Source organism: Athene cunicularia, assembly GCF_003259725.1.
Source record: "Athene cunicularia isolate RWA chromosome 3 unlocalized genomic scaffold, athCun1 chr3_part1, whole genome shotgun sequence".
NCBI lineage: Eukaryota > Metazoa > Chordata > Aves > Strigiformes > Strigidae > Athene > Athene cunicularia.
This window is the reverse complement of record NW_020799097.1, coordinates 119,450,191-119,470,319: the sequence shown is the minus strand read 5'-3', so window position 1 is coordinate 119,470,319 and position 20,129 is coordinate 119,450,191. Positions and strand designations below refer to the sequence as shown.

General features: G+C 39.4%; 1 protein-coding gene across 1 annotated transcript in view; it reads right to left on the bottom strand.

Moving 5' to 3' along the window:
* Positions 1-20,129, bottom strand: part of SPTLC3 (serine palmitoyltransferase long chain base subunit 3) — a 91,052-nt gene that overhangs the window by 29,946 nt on the left and 40,977 nt on the right. The window contains exons 6-7 of the mRNA XM_026845360.1: positions 9,942-10,066; positions 7,684-7,777 (exon numbers count right to left, since the gene is read on the bottom strand). Of these exons, the coding sequence (XP_026701161.1) occupies positions 7,684-7,777; positions 9,942-10,066 (219 nt within the window). The remainder of the gene's footprint in view (positions 1-7,683; positions 7,778-9,941; positions 10,067-20,129) is intronic.

Genomic DNA, 20,129 nt, shown 5'->3' with positions numbered 1-20,129 from the left:
CCCCTCCCCCGCCCCCCCCAAATGCTGCTTCTGTTATTCAAAGTCAAGATGCAGTGCTCCATACGTACTTGTTAGACTTTCCAATGTGGGATATACTGAATGCCAGTGCAACCCCATGTCACTTTCTGATATTGAATTATTGCTCATTAAATATAGTTAGACTGAAATGAAACACCGAGACATTGAGATGATGAGTTGCACAAGTCCATCTTGAATAACCAGTTATGGGAAAAATAACTGTCCTTCTTTGTTTGACCATCACCAGCCCAAGCTTTTCAGCGGTAATGGCTAACAACCATTCACCAGCCCAGGAGGTGGTGTTAAGAATTTCACTTGAATAATTAGCCAAAGCATAACCAAATCCACCCTTGCATCACCTTCCACCTATGGCATATTGTCTAGATATGGAGCATAAAGTCTCCTAAGCAGGGACAGTGGCTCTCTTAGGTTTTTTTTTTTAGAATTAAATATAGACTTGTAATCCCTGTTTGGCATCCTTCAGAGTTACTTCACCAGAAACACCAACAGCACAAACTGCCAGTGGGTTGAAGGGAGCCTGGACCTGGGCAGGCAGCTGTGTGTCATGCTGCCTCCAGTGCAGGTGGGACTCCAGGCTCCTGGAGGGGCACCTACCCTCTCCTAGGCACGCTCAGTGCCTCCTCACAGGGAGACTCGGCGTCTCCACCCCTCATCTTTACATTGCAATGCTGGGGATGTCATCACCATTCCTTTGCGTGGGTTGGAAATCTCCTGCACGATGTCAGCTGAATCATTTTTAATTAAAATAAACAGGCTACTACTCCCCTTATCACAATCTTTCCTTCACCTTGTGTTTGCCACTCTCGTTTCCAGTTTCTCCCATTTTGCACCCTCATGCAAGTTCATGCAGACTTTGTGGCTACCTGTTCCTTCTCAGCTTCTCATACACCCACCTTTAGCCTGCTGCAGTGCATCTGCTGCAGCATCCACCTCCTCCTCTCTTGATCTCCCCCCCGCTGGTACCTTTCCTTGTCACTGGCCTTCTGTGGGTGACTCGAGTGGCTACCTCCAATGCTGTCCCTCCTTGCAGATCCCTAAAGCAACAAAGGGAAAGCACCGCAAGGGTTTTGTTGATCCAAACAGTAACTGTAGGACTGTAGAAGGTGGGTTTCATTCTAGTGAAAACTAGCGTCTGAAAAGTTCCTGGCTGCTGGCACATCTCTGAACAGCAAAAGCATGTCTAGAGTAATTTCCCTGAAATCACAGCTTGGAATATCTTCATTTGGAATGGGGTGGTGGGAGTGGTGATTACTGCAGCCACAGTGACAGTCTGAGACTCCCCTTGATAAACATATATCTCTGTGAAAGTAAAGAGCACTCACTCAGGAAAGCTTCCTCTACACTTGGCAAGTCAGACATGACTTTCTCAAATCAGAGAGGGCAAATGCAGACACAGCATGCTTGAAGCAGGATATTCCAGTCTTCTCTCTGTGGCAGCGTCTGTATGTGTCACAGGGAAATACATGCCAAACTGGATTAGGCTGCGGTCCACCTATCTGGTGCAATAATCCTGTCTCTGATAGTGGCCAGAGGCTTCAAGGAGGACAAAACCTTAGTGGGTAATGTGCCTTTCATCCTGCTCTGAAATAGCTAAAACACTGCCCTCCCTTCTTAAATTCAAGGGCCACTAATACATTTGGAAAAAATATAAGTTAAGGAACCATCTTGCAGTAAGCCACTGCAAACTCTGGTTTTTGCAACCAAAGAGACTTTTTGCTTTCTGTTGTTTCCCCCCTCTTTTATTTGCTTTCTTGCTTAAAGACATGCACTTACAGTTTTACACTCTTCTTTCCTTCTTTTTTTTTTTTTTGCTAGAGAATATATTTGCACTGAAAGGTAAGTCTGCTTCTGCTGTCTAAAAGTTCTTTCAGTTTTAACTACAACTTCTCCAGGTAGCTGTGTTTTCTCTTTAAGGTGTCCTCATGGCACACATATCTGAACTCCAAAGCATTAATTTGACTGAGTAGACTGAGAAATGACAGTTGGATTAACATAAATTCACAGCAGTTGTGCAAGCAGGAAACTATATTTTGATATGGAAACCTGAACAACTCACACCTGCATGACACACTTCTGCCATCAACCACCTAATTTGTGAGTACCCAGAAAACCCCTTGCTACTTTCACAACACTCTGAAAAGGTACGTAAGGAGGAGCTAGGAATGTACTACTGTGATTCCCATTTCAGATGTGGATTCAAGCACCAGATCAGAGGCCAGATTTTCATCTAACCAAGGTGCTTGGTTGTGCCTCGCAATTGCCTGCCCTCCTTGTAGTATCACTTGTTCTGATTTCATGTTGATGTGCCCTCGCAATGAAGACAACTGGAAAATTATTTTCCACGTGGCCTGATTTCTGTGCATAGTCACGACATACCCACAGACTGCTCACGCTGTTTAGATTTTCAATTGAAAAATCTAAACCTGAAAATGTGACTGCAACTGGGTTGCTTGATGCTAGATATATGGGAAAAATTTAGTAGAATTAGAAGGAATAAACAAATCCTAAGCCTTGTACAGCACCTTCTTATACAGGCTGATATGAACAGAATTCACTTGGATGTAGAGTAACACATTCATCCATCTACTGAATGAACAGAAATACTCTTTCACTTGATAGCCATATAAGACCCAAACCTGCTGCACTTGATGCCAATACAAGACCCAGAACTGGCTGTGACAGAAAACTCTTGATAAAATCACAAGCTGATTAATGGTTAGCTATTTGGGTTTGCTTTTCAAGTTTTATTGGAAGGGTCAAGGCATTTTGGCTAATATTTAACCAAGATAAAAGTCAGAGGTTCTGAAAAAGTGCTTTAAAATATATGGTATTAATAAACGAGTTTCTTAGAAATGAAAAAGAGCGGGTGATAAGTCAATCTCTCCCTAGGCCAGGAAATAAAAACATCCAAGACTGTAGTCCCCATATAGCTGAAAGCCTCCCATGTTGGTCACTTAGGGAGGGTGGAAATGCTCCCTGGAGCCCAGACCTGGTAAGGGTAACATCAGACTCCTGGCACAAAACTAAACAAGACAAGGCCACTACTGCCACACAGGTGGGGAGATGTTTTAGCCTCCCACCTTCCTCCCACTGCATAGTAGCTGTTGGACCGTGGTGCTGGCTGCATTTCAAGTGTAGAATTGCAGCTCTTCTCTAGCTTCCCAAACAAGTCACTACCTGGGGAATAGTAGCTTGAACGGTGCCCACACCAGAGCAGGAGAGACAAAAGACAGGTGCTTTATGGGCAGGTCAGAATGATTTTAGCCCATTAAAAGCAGTACTGCGTAAATTTAGGACTGCTCAGGTCCTAAAATTAAAAAAAATTAAAAATCCCCCTACACACATTCCTCGGAACAGGGGCTCCAGGGAGCTGAGCTTTGCTGCTAGCACCCACAAAAACTCACAAGTCCCTGGAACAGAGAAAGTCCCTTAAAGGCCAAATACTCCGTGGCACACTGCGTGACCTTGGCAGGGTGAAGACTAGCAATAGTGCTAATGAGAGCCTACAGGAAGGGAATGCCCTGTTCAGTAGTGTTTAGTTACAGGGCTGAAATGGAGTATTCTCCTAAATTTTTCTCACATAGATGATCTCTGGGTGTGTGCCTGTGCATTTCTCTCAGCCCAGGCCATTTCTCTCAGGCCTGTAAATTCCTGTCTGTTTACAAGGGAGGGATTGTTCACTGGCAGGCAGGATGCAGGGCACATCCCTATGTCCAAATAAAAATGTACTTATAGGTCCACAGCACATTTTTGTTCTATTGTTCACCTTAGGGGTTGAAAACCTTCTCATACACCTGTGCGATGTTTCTGTCAAAAAAGAGAAGCATCTAGGTGCCTTTTATTTTACTTAGGAGAAGCATAGAGGTCTAAAAATTTCATCTGTTCTAGAAAAACATTCAGATATTTTGTGGAAAGTGTAATGCCTAGGACAGCTTCCCACTTACTGAAATAGAATTTCATTAACTTGTGTAAGAATAACAATTATATTATACATAATCAAGGTAATAGAGATTACTTCTTGGCTTACTAGTGAAATAAGCGCAATTATTTACTTTTGTGTAATGACAAATAGATCCTGTATTACAAATTACATGCTTTGAAACAAAATACCACAGTTTTACAGAATTAGCTACAGCATAGCTTTCAAAAGACAAATATACTTCAGTAGCAAGTTTAAAATGGCAGGTTTCACTCCCGTTTCTGTTGAAATATTTTTATCGTAGAATACATTTTCCTGTAATTTTTATTTTTAAAATAGTTTTTCCATAACAGGGGGTAAAAAGGGATGGGAGAGAGGTTTACAATGCCAAGTCTGTTAGAAAGGGAAATTACTAGCACACACCTGTGCATGTTTTTTGTATAATATTAAGGAAGTAGCTGGTTCAGAAAATATAACATTGCTTCACGAAATTGTTACATAATTATTCCTCCTCATTTTGATAACCATTTATAATAACTGCAACAAACATTCACACCTCACCCTTCTCTCAGTATCTCTTCTATACATGTGCAACCAAGGAAGCTGGAGCCAAAGTAAATATGTTCTAGGCAGTTTTATCACGGGTATTATACAGCATTCCAAAAGAGGCTGATGTAAGCAACGAGGAGCATGGAGACTGCTTTCTCAAGCTGCATTCTAATAGCAAAATGTTAACTTCAAAATCTACTGTCTGATTTGACTTGATTTTTGATTCTCCTGCTCAGAAAGCATGTCTCAGGCACTAGTGGTGGTGCGGCTTGGCATCTCTTTTATTATCTTTAGTGTAGAGCAATACTGGTCAAACAGTATGTGTGTGTAACTTGGCATAGCTCCAGAGGAGACTAGCCAACTCTCACCAGCACGCAACTTGGCTTTGTACATACAAGTAAGAATGAAATGTACATTAAGCACTAATCCTCTTTGGGATAGGACTCATTTATTCTTTGTTTCTGCACCTTGCTGGAGAACTGTTCTGACTGCTCATCAGAGGGCCCTAACCAAGCCTTTGACGCAGCAACATCCTCTGGTTGATGCCCAGGGCCAAGCTCTTTAACAGGTCATTGATTTCCTGATATGAAACGACACACTTCAATCCCCTGTTCTTGGAAAGAAGAGGCAGAGGGGATTGCCTTTTTCTACTAGGATACAGAGCAGGATTTTATAAAGACAAAACACTTTACTACCTGATGCTGAAATTAATGCTTATTAAAGATCTTCAATTAGTAACTCAAGGTGTAAAGTTTTCTATTCATCCACAGAGCCAATACAGCATCAGGAATCTTCCTTTTGCATCATGCAGTATGACATAGATAATGGCTTAATTCCCCTGTTCATAAGTATGACAGCAGTGACATACTCTGACAATTTGGGCATGCATGTGCATGCCTGTATACATGCTATATACCCACACATTAGCAAGAAGGATAATCTGGGACTGTAAGCAACACAGCGCTGATCTAACAAAACAAAGAAGCACCTGCTCAACTCTCCTAACACAAGCTGGAAGTTTTGGTTATGCGTGCCCTTAATTAATTTTCTGTACTGACTCGTATTACACTACTCCCTGACAGATCTACAGAGAACAAAGCTGTCTACTTTGTTTTGAGTGAAACCATGCATCCTACAATGGCAGTGCTGCTGGATTACGCTTTCCACTGCTATCCTCTCTCAGTACACATCCTATTTTCTCTAAAGCAAAAGGCACATATTTACATTCCTGCATAGGTGATTTTAAAAGCTGTTGGTGATGTGTAACTCCTGGGTCCGATTAAGGAAATATTCAAAAGAAAGGACTTTCTAACCATGGACCTCAGAACTGAGAGACTGACAGGGGGCTGAGAGAGCATGAATGCATGAAGCTTCTTCACATGAAGCGTTCTCTAAATGTAACTTGGATTACGACTCCAAGCCTACACAACTGTGATGACAAAAGCTGACACTCAAATTCCAAACAGTATTTGCATAAGTTTCCACAGTTCATTTTGAAAATAAGTTAAGACGATGTCTCAGAAATGGCACACAAGATGGACTTTGGCAAATCAGATCTCTAATCTAGAATGCAATGAGTTTTTCCAGAGCAACTTGGATGGGCTTCCACTGATGTTTGCTGAGACCCTTTAAAGGGACTGTCTACATTTTCCAGTGCTGGCTTAGCGACTGTTGGATGGGTCACTTTTTTTCAGGTTCACACATTATTCAAAAGAACATCAACCTAAATTTATGATAAGCTCAAGCAGAGGCTGGTTAGGTGTCAGATTCCTGGGAGCAAAATGAAATACTGATGGATGGTTAGAGACCAAATTCCTTAAAGTGAGAACAACAGCTCCAAGTGATGTCTCCACTGTTTCCCTAGCAGTAATACACTCTTCAAACTGGAATGTTCTTTGAAATGCTGTGGGAAGCAACACAAGCCAGGTGAGCTGCATGAAGTATAGATGGATGGAGAGGCTGAGAACATCTGGGTTTGGGTAGTGAGAGACCATCCTGCCAGATGTGAGGCAAACCTAAGTCTGAATAGGATAAGGCATTGAACAAACACAGGAAGAGTTGAAAAAAAGACTGGTATAGCAACCATCACTAGGATATCCAGATCTGTGGACATGAACCAAGTTGGGGTATGCTACAGGCTAATCCATGAATAATTACTTCTGTAAAAACATTCAGGTTCAGACGATCTTTAGTTATTGAATGATCCTCAGAAATTGCTTCTTGGCCAAATTATGAATAGATATTAATTATAGCAACACCTTATATTATAATTATAGTGTGCTTTTCATTCCAACAGATCCTTAGGCCTTTTTATAGCATATGCATAATTCATTTCTGGTCACCTCAGGGCTGAACACAACACTTAATAAAGAGAAGGGACTGTGTTAGCTATTAACAAAGGTGATCAGAACTCTTTTCTCATTCCTCACCACTTCTCTAGCTTCTTAACCTCTGTTGCAATCGCTGCCTGGTGGCAGCAGTGGGGATGGAGAGGGGAATTGCCATTGGGAATATGGGAAAAGAACAAGCTCTTGTCATCAAAGCCAGCCACAATGTCTCTGACAGCAACCACAGCAGCATTAACTAAATAAAAGTTAAAAAGCATCAGTATTTTAGAAAATAATTATATGATTACAAAGTTAATGTGTGATTTCTATATTAAAATTATACTTTAAAGAATATATTTGGAATGATGCTCTTAATATAAGCACTTGCATCTTTGGTATAGCCCCCTGGGAATTCAGTGTGACCATTTCGAAGCAATGCCACATTAATGTAACTGGTTGCACTGAACCTGCTAGAAACAGAGGCAGGAAATATGGAGTACATTTTTGTAAGTATGTTTGTATTATTTTGGCAATAGTGACAATAAAAATAAAACCTTTATGACAGCACACAGTCATTCAGTGTGTCAAAAAGACAGCAATGAGATTAAGACTCTGGATTTTGAAATTAAGGTCCAATGTGGTGACCCAAATCATGCACAATAGCACTCATACGATTACAGTATTAATTTTTCCCCATCAGAAATCACTCATAATATTGAACAGTTAAACTTCTGCCTGGAAAAATGTAATATCTGGGAACTTACAGCAAAGTAAGCATTGTTATGAAGCGTTCTTGCCTTTGAGGTGTGAACAACTCTGTCTCTAAATACTTCCAACTTCAATACTCACTATTATGCTTGAAGATTCTAATAGTAGCACCTGAAAGCCTCGCACCAAGAACGAGAGAAGTGTGGTTCAACTCATCACTTAAAATGAGGCAGCCCTGTGGAGAAGGAGTACAATAAGCATCTGCATGAATTTGGACGCTGATGACATGCATGTGTGTGTGTGTGTCAGCATACATGTGTGTTTGCCAGATAGCACTACGCCAGTTAAGCTGTAAGTATTAAACATGAACTGGATTTTCTGCCCCTTTTCTGCAGGTGCCAGGACGCACTGCAAAGGCAGGCAGAAACTGTTGGATCAGTCTCATGCATTTCCAGGTGGTGCAAAGGGGCCAAATATTTTCTGTAACTGGCAAGTAGCGAGTAACCCTAGTAGAGATTGCTTTATAGTAAAATCAAGTGATGTTGCTTCCTCTACCACCTGTTTACAGTCTATTTTGTGCTGTAAGGAAAATGCAGTCACCACCCTTAGATTAAGGCTGTATAACAGTCATGTAAGGAGGAGTGATACTGAAGCTGGACTGACATCAGCACTTTGGGCTGCAGAAATGAGATCAGGACAGACAGATGCCTCAAAAATCTCTATTGAGGTATGAGTGGAGCCGAAGCACTAGGCAGAGTCTCTCTGGTAAATTCATATACAGTTCACCTGTAGTACATTTTTCATGAATTAACTCAGCTGAAACACTTTTTAGAAACTAAAAGAGAAATGCAGGAGAAGTAACGTTGTCTATTGTATTAACAGGAGCCAGGATTCACAGTTGAAATTCAAGCTGGAAACCTAAGTTAGTTCTGCTTTCTAATATACATCTCGTGCTGTGGTTTCAGTACCCAGAGGGTAATACAACGTTAAGTAAATAATTATTTTGAAAACACAGATTATGCCTAAGTTGAGAGATGCACAAATCTGCCTAAACACTGGCATGCAGAACTAACAGTGAGTATATGCATCTTGACAAGAAAATGTGGTTGCTAGGCTTAATTATAGAAGAAAATTTAGGAGTAAATTTCCCCAGCACAGGGAAATTACATAATATCTGTAATACATATAATTTATGATAATACTACATATTAATACATACTACAGTGTTAAATTCTATATAATACATGTAAGTAACATCTTTATATGTTCCACTTAGATCTAAATATCCCACCTCTGACAGAGGCCTGAGTCTCTACAAGAGGCCAGCTAAGTGAGGGAAAATTGTAGCTAAGCAAGGGACAAGTATCTTACACTGTTACGTATGTCTGCAATTTCATAAATTTACCTTTATTCATTCTCTGTGTCTGTTCCCTTTGAAATTGCTGGACAACTTCTCCAGCACCATTGCAGACTGTTCTGGGCAGTTCGTGTTCTGGGCAGCTGAAGCAGTTCTCCCTACTCAACCCTTGTATACAAGGATTTTAGAAATCTCTTGCAAAAGTTCAACTCATCTTCAATAGTGAGTGGAGAAGTGACTCCACCTCTACATCAGTGCTTCAGAAAAAGTCTTGATCGTACACTACACAGTGAGTTGATTCCACCTCCACCAAGAGGGAAACACTGTTTCACACTTGCATGACACACTTCACACTGTTTCACACTCGAATGAACTAAAGGGGAGCTACCCACTTTCTCAGCGAACAGCACAGTATATCTACTTGTTATGTCAGGAGTTGTGTTGACAGAATGATGGATTTTCATGACTTTGTGTTAGGTATCCCAAACGGGAGATGAAGTCCCTTCAACACCAAATAAGAACGCAACTTTTATCATATGGTCACAACTTTAGACTTGCATTTTGCTCACAGCTTTCTTTGCAGGGCTGGATGGAGATCTGTTCATCAGAAAGGCTAAACACTGTGCTTTCTCTTTTCTGAAAGTGTTGTAAAAAATACCCTAATCATTTTTCACCACAGGCAGCTGGAAAATATCTCTGTAAGTAGTCCAAATACTTCATGCTCACCTGAGACATGGGGTGCAACATTTGCTTACTTTTCAGAGAGGAGCAACTTTGTCAAGAGAGGCTAAACAACCACATCACTCATTCCTAAAGAGGTGTTAGGTATGGTACATGTGATAGCAACATCCAGACATAGAAAAAATTATGAAGGAACATATTTAAGGTCACAAGGTCATCAGCCTTATGACTCATGCATTCCTGATACCAAGTTTTGTTCCTCAAAGAAGCCTTTCCACTTAATTTGTGCCCAGAATACTTCAATAGTTGTTAAAACAATTAATAAATAATTGTTCTATGTGTTCCTTAAAGAAGTACTCACCTTCCCAACAAGGGCTGGAATATTCATCGAGTTAGTTGCAAAGCCCATGCCAAACACCATAGCATCTTCCACACCAAGGAACCTGGCCACAAGTTCCTCTAGTTCTACATGTTTGTCTAGAGTACCTGCAGAAATAAGCACAGGGAATCTTAAATCTCATTGAACTGTGAAAGTTATTAATTGTAAGGACATAAAACATACAAAAGAACAGGCTAGAAGTGCATCATTTTAAGCTATATGACATGAAGTTCTAATGAAGGTTTTCCATTTGTATCTTGTGCATGTGGGATAATGCAAGAAAAATCAAGGATGGACACCAGCTATAACTAATGCTAACAAATACTGTTGCTGTTATGGTAGCAAAGCAATTGCTTTAGGAAAAAGTTTCCTTTTTCCATAACAACAACTTTCAATGAAGTTTATACGGAAAAGTAATTTTTCTCCCCCTGCAATGAGGACAAAAATACCTCCTTTTTATAGGAAATGTTGGACTTAGGCATTCTTGAGTTCTCTCTGGATGTGAAAGCAAAACCTGATGGCAACAAAATTATTTCAATTTTTCTTGGGTGCCTATGTATGTGTACAAAATCCTTAGCTATGATTTTATATGGATAGACAAACAAAGGTGTACTCTGTCTTTTTCTGCTTTGGAAGCTAAAAGCTATGCCACACTCCTTAACTGATGATAACACTCCCCTCCCTCTCAACAGTCAAACATTAATGATAAGGCAACACTAGAGAGCCTTCTTTATCACCACGTTACTTATCTAATATTAGTGCCTGGAGTCTCCAAACAAATAAGGTGCTTCAACTATCCAACAAAAGCAATACCTTTCCCAACTCACAATGGAGGATGACAAAATACAGAAGGCAACAAACAAAAGAGTGTTGTTAAGAGACTGAGATAACAAATAACTTTGAACAGTAATGAATCATCTCAACTTGCCAGCTCTCTAGTCTTTGGTTGCCTGGCTGTGCATTGCAGGTACCAAGGAAGAAGAGACTCTTACAGGATGATCTGTGGGGAAGAAAAGAGAGTGGCCTGTGGATTCTGACAGAGCATTTCCCCTATGAATGCGGCTGTAAGCAGGGAACGGAGGGGAAAAAAAATAGGGAAATGAATACCTCACCTCACTTGCGCCTCACAAATTGATGTCACAATAACATAGGCAAAGTGAATTACAGTTGATGGGAACAAGAAATCTGTGTTCACTGTGATGGACAACGGGCAGATGAATGAAGGAAAGCTGAAGCTTGGCTAGAGTGTCTCAACAGGAATAATGAGTCAGGAAGATGATCTTACCTTCATCATGGAGGAAAGGTCATTGAAAAAAAAAAAAATCAAATAAAAATGGCAGCAGTACAGTTTCAGCAACAACAGTAACTCAGCTGATTACAGTGAGGTAGTGTTTTTATTACTTTTTCTCATTAAATATCCAAAGTGAGAGTGATATTCACTTGGAAACAGAACACAAAAAAAATCATGCAGGCAGGTAACTCTCCAATAACCAGTGAGATAAGGAGTAAGGCTTCTGGAAAAACCTGGGTTACATGGACAGTAAAGATCAGTGGTGCCGTGCTTTTACACAGATCCTGCCCGGGTTCTGCTAGACTTCAGCCAACTCTTGCAGAGCCTCAAGAGTGCCTCTGCACTCGTTGTATCACATTGGATGTACATTGAGCTGGGCTGTCTCTAGCTCTGGGCTCTGATAAGTTAGGTAACATGACACAGAAAATTTGGCTCTGCAGAACCTCCAGTAGATATGAGCTGACTGCATGAGGCTCTTTGTGTATGGCTACTTTTTGCTTTTGTAGATCCCAAGGTACACAAGGATATGTGCTGGCTCTGCACACAGCCACCACTTAGTAGCCAAGCTCCTTGAAATACAAAACCACATGGTGTTTCAGAATTGAGCCGCTCACTGGAGATGTGTGTGAGAATCCACATCTTAACTTGCAAGCCCCGTAGGTCTCAGGGTGTATTTCTATGGTTAGTTCTATATTTTCTGCGTTTTGGGCCCAGTTAGTCTTCCATCTGATTACAGCACCCATCGACAACTGAGGGTTCCAGCATGGTCAGCTGCCCTAGCATTCCCTGCAGATGTTATTTTGTCACTTGACAGCTATCGGCACACAAAGAAAAGATGAAGTCGGAATTGGAAACTTGAAGCCAACCACACTATGGTCAAAGCATGAATTAGAAAGAGGTTTGTGAAAGCGTATGAAACAAGCTGAGTGTGCTTTGCAAGACAGGCATTTTAAGGCATGAGAAAATTGTCCCTGACTCTTCCAGGGGTAAATTTAACACTACACGGGTGGAGTTAAATTGCTTTTTGGGGTTGCATCATATGTTTTCTGTTTTTACAAACGAGAAAGCTTGACTCACTACAGATTATTCTGTTCAAGCATCTATTAGATGAACCAGAAAGGAACAGCATATTTTTGACCTATTTTTATTGATTTTGTGATGGCGAAGGATGACACATTCTGAAAGTGACCAATTTCTACTTATTTGCTAATCCTAACAGTGAATGCAGATGGTATTGTATATCACTACTGCCTACAAATCCTGGAATACAAACTGGAATCAACGGGGCTTTCGTTTGCAAAACCAAAACCTGAATGACAAGGATTTGCAAAATGAGCCCTGGCTTTGAATTAATTTAATTATAAGGGCAACATTATAGGTAGTAGCTGAGGTGTTGCAGAAGCAATACAATACACATCAGTACTGACAGTGGGAGGTTTCTGACAGAGATATATGTTGAGTAGAGCTGATAAAGCACATCAGCTTGCATTTTCCCAAGTTTAAAGTAAAAGGGGTATTTATTAAATAAAGTTTTTGAATTATTTAATTTATCAGAAGATCTATCCAGTATATGTCAGTCCTTGGACACCCTATATACTGCACCAATTGTATCACTTCTCTCCAGTGGAGGAAAGAAGGGGTCAGATATGCTCTGCTGGAATGAGACTTGTCCACTAGCACTCCCAGCTGGTCACACCAACCACCCCAACAAGCATAAACAGCACTACCAGACAGATGCAAATTTGATCCAAAGGAACTTCCACTGGCACAAGCTGCTACATCTCAAGCTACATGAGAAAGGCAGTAATTACACTGCTCTTCATTAAATACCTTAGCAGTGTCAAGTCAGGTTATCATGGCCCTTAAAGCGTCTTGTATTGTGCTGGATTCAGACTAGCATCATGATCTGGTGAATGAAAAGTGATATACTAGATACATTTTTATTAATACACTTTATACACAGATACCTTCTGTACTTGTCGTATGTATAGACATTAGAATTTTTACCCATACTCTACCTGCTCTGATTTTTATGCTGAGTACAGCTTGGTTTGCCCTGAGAAATGAGGGCACAACTAAAGAATGTATGCCATCTTACCGGGAAAGATTAAAGTCAAAAAGGAAAAGAGGAAGATACCTGCATGTTTCAGAGACAAAATGGAATACATTCTTTTGAAAGTTTTTCACCCCCTGCTGAACCGTTGTATGCAACAGAGTACAGCAGGTGTTACTGTGTTTCAGGATTATATAGGTGTTATGGAAAGTAAAATCAAAGATCATATCAAAAGTGGACTTTCACAATGTTAGCCACCTCCACAGATTCCCACACTTCCCAAAGCAAATCTCCTCCTTTCCAAAATCTGATGACCCAGTTCCGTCCATTAACTTGCCACTGCGCTCTGGAGACAGGGAACACGAAAGACACTGTACTTTGGCAGGCCTTCATAGGCTTACCCATGCTCCTGGGTCAGTGTCAGTCTACTACACAGATAAAAGCTTGAAAATCCACTTCCCATGATCCACACAGTTCATTATTTAGCTTTGACACTTTCAGCTTGGACAAGGTGGTTTATGCTACTACGGCCAATACAGACTTTCAGGTTCTTATACGCTAATGCAATATACTGGTTAAACTGCCAACACATTTGGCCAACACTTTAATACAATTTTTCATCTGGAATTCTGAGACCCAAAGAAGACAGCAAAATAATCTTCTTGCTTCAAGTTAAACAAAAGCAGGAGGATTAAATTGATACATGCAACAAGTCATTGAAAGAAAAAGAACAGATTCCCATAAAAGCCACTTGTACACAGGAACAGCAACTGGGGATCCTATGGATCACTGATGTGACTCACCAAGGTGAATAAGAACCATTACTCTATGATAATGAAGTTTGTCAGAGGTATCCTCAGGAGGGCGGGGAACAGAACAAAACACCCAAACTTCCCTGCCATGTTTGAAACTTAAGGTCACAAACTCACTCTAGTAACATGTTTGTCAGAGATGAAAAAAATAATATAACCGAAACAATACACACTTTAACAAAAGCACGATAGGGTGAGTTATTATGAGAAGGATGAAGGCACAGAAGATGTAGAAAGTGTATTATTTATTTACACCGTTCTACAAGAATGGATGATGCAGGTGGTATCACGGTCCTGCAGAGCCCACTACAAGAGCACAGCCTAAACTTGTAGGATGATACATATTGGCAAGAGAGAGGGATTGAAGCATGTGGTAATGGTGTGTAGGTGCCTCACTTAACACTGCATGTTCATAAGAGAGCTCCAAAACAAGTGGGTTTTGAGGAAGCATTTGAAAGAAAGGAAATGCTCCTTAAAGTTGCTACCAGCTGATCAGGCTTTCATACCGCAAATATGCTGTGGATGTCACAGGTATAATAACGTACCTGTGTAGTTTACTAATTTTCAGAAAAGAGTATATTCATTTTAACAAAAAATTCAGTTTAATCTGTTTTTTTTCTTTTTACTTTATAAAAACACAAGACTAAAATTTACAGTTTAAGTCAATTCTCTTCATGCCAAAGCCTGGATAACAGTATCTTAAGTATCTAAATATTTGCATGGACATAGATAACATTATATACTGGAGATATTTTAGGTTTTAAACAAGTCACATAACCCTTAGTTACTCCTGATGCCTTCAGTTCCATCTGCCAGAAGCTTAATCATGCTTTGCAAAGCACACTTCTGCAATGGTGAAATACTGGGAACAAACCTGACCCTTCGATCATAAGCTGGATCAGTTGTTTATGAAAGGGTAGGTGAAAAAAGGAAAATGATATTAATAGGAGATAACAAGGAAGGAAAATTCCTCCCATGAACTGTTTCCTAATTTATACCATATCCTATCAGAAAGTAGACAGGATTATGAAATACATATATTTATACAGACTAATTCTCATTTACATGGCTGTATTTCTTCTTAAGCTCTTAACTGAAAATTGTAAATTATGTGAACTTTAGTTCTTTATCTCTTTTCCTAACTGAAAAATGGACCATTTATTTCTGTGTTTGTACAGTACTGAGTTTAAAACAAGCCCTGGCCCTAATTAAAGCTTTGAAGTGGTATAGAAGAAAGAACGACCAAATAACTACTTTCTTGAAATGCTGCTAGAAATTCATACTAGGCCTTAAAACATAACAGAAGGAAGTGAAGGGGATGGAGCTACTTTTCCAGCTTAAGCGTTGGCACAGGTTTTCAGGTCTGCTTAAAAAAAAAAAAAAAAAAAAAAAAAAAAAAAAAAAAAAATCCTCAAACAAACAAAAAGCCCTACAACTGAGGCGTTAAAAGATAACCTCCTAACCGTGCCCTCCAGACTGAATCACCCTGCAAGTGTTCTGTGCAGGCTCCATCTTGTCTTTTGGTCCAAGGCATAATCACAGGAGATTTCAAAAGGCAGGAATCCTGCTTGGCTGCTTAAGTAGCACTAATGATACATTTGCTCCTGTTACTCACGTAGATCATCTCCATAAGGAATAATAGTTAGTTAGATAAACAGAGCAGTGGAACTACTAGTTGCTCATGTTGTACGGCCCCGTCACCGTCCTGGCGCAAAGTCTAGGAGAGCTCAGGGCACGATAACCTGCCTTATCTTAAAAAATGTGTAACATTCCTGATTTTATTATTATCTGCAATCAGCAAGCAGCAAACAGTGTTAAATAATCATTTGCATATTTCTCCCTTAATAATTTTAAGTTACGTTGCTTAGAAAAGGCTGATTATAAACAAAAGAATGACGGGATGGGCTCAGACAAAAGGCTTGTCAGCCTGCCTCCAATAGTAGGCAAGTCCCACTCTAGCCATTAAAATACATTGATTTGCATGGGAAAAAAGGACTTCACATTCAAGTTGTCATTCCTTTCACTGTACAGAGGAAATACATGCTATTTCAAATTTATTTAGATTCCTCTTGTTAGAATTTTTATTAAGCTAAAAAAACCCCCACTTTTGAGAGGAAGATTAAAACAAATAAAACATAAAAAACACATATTATAGAGAGTTTTTGGGGGTAGTTTACATGAAATACCCTAACATTGCAAATAATCCAGTTACTTGAATAGCTGGTTTCCAGTTACTTAAATTCTGTAACATTTAAGAATTGTTGTCTCAGACCCAATGTTTATTTCTGGAAAACAAAACTTCCTGATATTTCCATGTTCTGATCGGTTTCTTAACTAGCCAAAGAAATTTTAAAAATTACTTTTTTTGTACCTGCAGGAGAGACTACTGCTGACAAAAACTATTTTAATTTAAATTACACCTGTGGTCCCTTTTGTCTTTCATGGTACATACAGAATGGTCCTATCGTTCCTCACAACTTGTCCCTCTGACCAACAGGGTCCTCATTCTACATCTCTAGGTGCTCTGAAATTTTCTGAAGAATTTTTCTTATGCTTAAGTTTTTGCTGCCAAGATCCTTCGGGGACTACTTCCATCCCATGTACCACACAGAACTGAAAAGTCTTTCACCTCTAAGCAGATCATGGTATCGGTGTTTTTTGCCTTCTGCCTACCATCTGCAAACAACCACTTTCACACATTCACACAAGCTACTGCTCTTCAAAGACATGCCCCGAGCATATGTGCAACTCTTTCTTGTTAATCTCTTAAGTGTCTTCCCTTAATGTCTTTTTAGTCCTACTGTCCTCAGAAGCACTGAAGACAGACAGGTTACGGCTTTGTTAGTTCCTTATATGCTACCTCTATCGTAAACACTGCCCAACTTTATAAAAATATGAGTATATGCACGTTTCTGATTCAAGACAAATGTGTACAATGATTTGCTAGTCCACAGGTCCAGTATTAATGATTATACAACAATGGCCATAGACATATAAGTAATAATATAAATGAATACTAAATAACTAATTACATAAAATAATGTTAAACAACTCGTATTATCATCCACCTGAAAGGTCCCTTTTGCCCATAATCTTTTGTATGAGAGTGGTCTGGTATCGATGTCTGGGGAAGAATGAAAGCAGGACAAACATCTTTACAGTAGCATCCCAGCTTCTAAATAATTTCAGTATAAGGACAACCTGAATCAGACAATAGTTTGGGTATTTCTAATAACCAGCAATGATGTCTCCTCTGTATGTGGCCAGTGTTTCCTACAATGCAAGGGAGTGTAATGTTTTAGTATCTGCAGCCTCGTTTTCAATGAGTTCCTCGGATCAGGCAGCCTCCCATGTGAAGAGCTGCCTCCTGTATTTAGATGGAAACCTGCTACCAACTTCATACAATGCCCTGCAGATCTTGTAGTGGAAGAGACAATGAACAGCCAACCCGGACCACTCTTCCACGTCACACATAATTTCAAAGATTTCTATAATATTCCCCTTTAAGCTCTGATGGAGCCAGATAACAGGCATTTCTGGCAGCTGAAGACAGCTCAACAGTTCTTCACCCAGAAGTGGTTTGAGGGCTTTTAATGATCCTTGTTGCCCTTTTCTGACACTTCCCAGTTCTGTTAAATGTTTTTGACCAGAACTGCACAGAGACAGCAAACCACAGCTTTATGCAGTAGCATACTGAGGTTCTATGGTTGGCTTTCTGTTCACTTCCTAACGATTTCTAGTATTTGATTTGCTTTCTGACTACTGAGCCTGATGCTTTCACAGAACTACCATTTATAACCCCAAGATCTTGCTCCTAAGGGATAATAGTTAGCTTGGTCTTAAAAAAAGGAAAATATTTCTCTTTCAGATTGAAAGTCCCACAAAAGCCTCAGGAATGTGTCTTAAATGACACTGTTATGGTAAGAAAGTGATTTATTATTATTATACTTAAAAAGAGCCTGGAATTAAAAATGGAGTGAAGTCTTAAAACTTCTTATGGAGGACAAATCTAGGAAGACTAGCTACTGTTTTTACCAGCTTCCTATGTTTTTGTGCTTAAATGGGAATGTCTGTTCAAGCAGCATGTGCATTATGATTTTAGAGAAAGCATGAGAAGGGCTTCACAGTTCTCACTGAAGTTGATTTTTGAACTGTTTACACACAGTCTTAAGTTACTTTTCTGGGATTGTTAGAATAACAGTTTTACATTTAGCAAGGTTTAGCTTCAATGTTTCCTTAATACAGCAAGTTTTGTAAAAATACAAACAACCACATTAAAAAATCCATATTAACTTATTCTGAGAACAAACTACCTGCAACAACATTCTGATATGAGAGCCTTCTATACCCACTGCAGTCTGCACAGTTATAAGAGGAGGAGTTTAGGCAGAAGTCCACAAAAGACAGCTTTACCATCATGTATTCTTTCAAACATCACTTGCATTAATTTTATTTGTTTCTTCTTTGTTTACCCTCTCTCTGAAATCTTCTCAAAGTAGTAGAATGATCCTTCTCAAAACAAGAGACCTATCACTGCTTTGAGAGAGATCTTGGTAGAATCCTGAACATGCCAAACACTTAAACTCACATAAACAGAACAGTACTTTCAAAGTCACTTAGTTTGAAATTAGAAATATGTTCAAATGCTCTCTTGGATTAGGACCTCACAGGCAATTTATAGCCTTGGCTCCTACAGTTCATTTTTACTTGAAACCACTTTAGCTCAGCCACACAATAAAAACAAAAGTTTTGAAATGTTATCTGCTCAGGAACAAAACCATTCTGTTCTATTTTTTTTCTGAGATGAAGTTGGCCAATGATAATTAAAAAAGGTAAGACCTTTCATACAGACCCTTCCCTACCTCTCTCTTGAAAGTATATGTGTATATCTATTTATCTATATTTTTATATATATATATATATTTAACTGGGATAGCATTTTTCAAATCTGCTCAACTGTGAACCAGAACAGAGCTGAAGCAGCACAAGAGGTTCAAAGAAAAAGCAAAGAGGGTATCCACACTATTAATAAGAAGCTATTTTCCTTAGATTCTTGACGCAGTTCTTGATGGTAGACAGGCTCCATCAGAGCCAATGTCAATGAAGTAACCATTGCTCAGAATTGCTCTGTGGAGCAACCTCTCTCTCCACTGACCACACAAGCACAGGCTCTCTGTTAGCTGGCTAGGACGAAATGCTATGGCTGCTCACCTACGCTAAGTCAGGTCTTAACGCCGTTTTCCTATTTTATTGAGTCTATTTAATGTCCAAGCTGCTCTCCAAAATTCATTCCTAAAATACTGATACTGACAAGACTTGTACAATGCTCTTTATCTGTAGCCCATTTTTGCATTGTGTATAGTCTGAATGAAGTTCATGGGACTACTTGTTGTGAAAGCAATTAGATTGAATCTAAAACTTTGCTCAATCTGTCAAGATAACTTTGAGTACTGCATAGGAGTTCAGATGAAGAGAAAGTCCTAAAATTCTGTATGCATTGACTCTCAAAACAGACTAGATTAACTTAATTAATAAGATTTTTAATACCTGAAGACAGAACCAATCTTTTCATAAGTTTTTTTGGGGGATTTTTGAGAATAAATTTAAGTAACACAGGTCTTCCATCTAAAAAAATCTACAAAAGATAAAGGCATATTCTTTGATGTACTGAAAACACCTTGAAATGTTCTCAGACAGAATAGAATCCAAGAGAAAAAGAACATAGAGAAATGTTCCTTCAGTACCTTAGATGACTAGTAATGGTGACCACTTTCAAGCATGCAATTCAGGTTAAACAATATATTGCAGTCACCAGATGGGTCACCTACAAAAGGAAAGTAGGGTCAATCTGTAAACCCTCTATGAGTGGCGTCACTGACATATTTATTATTGGCAAATCAAACCATGATGACAAGATAAGAAGCAGACAACAAGGTTTGCATTATTTGTCTGGAAATGAGACTTCAAAAAACCCCAACAAATGAAATATATATATATATATATATATATATATA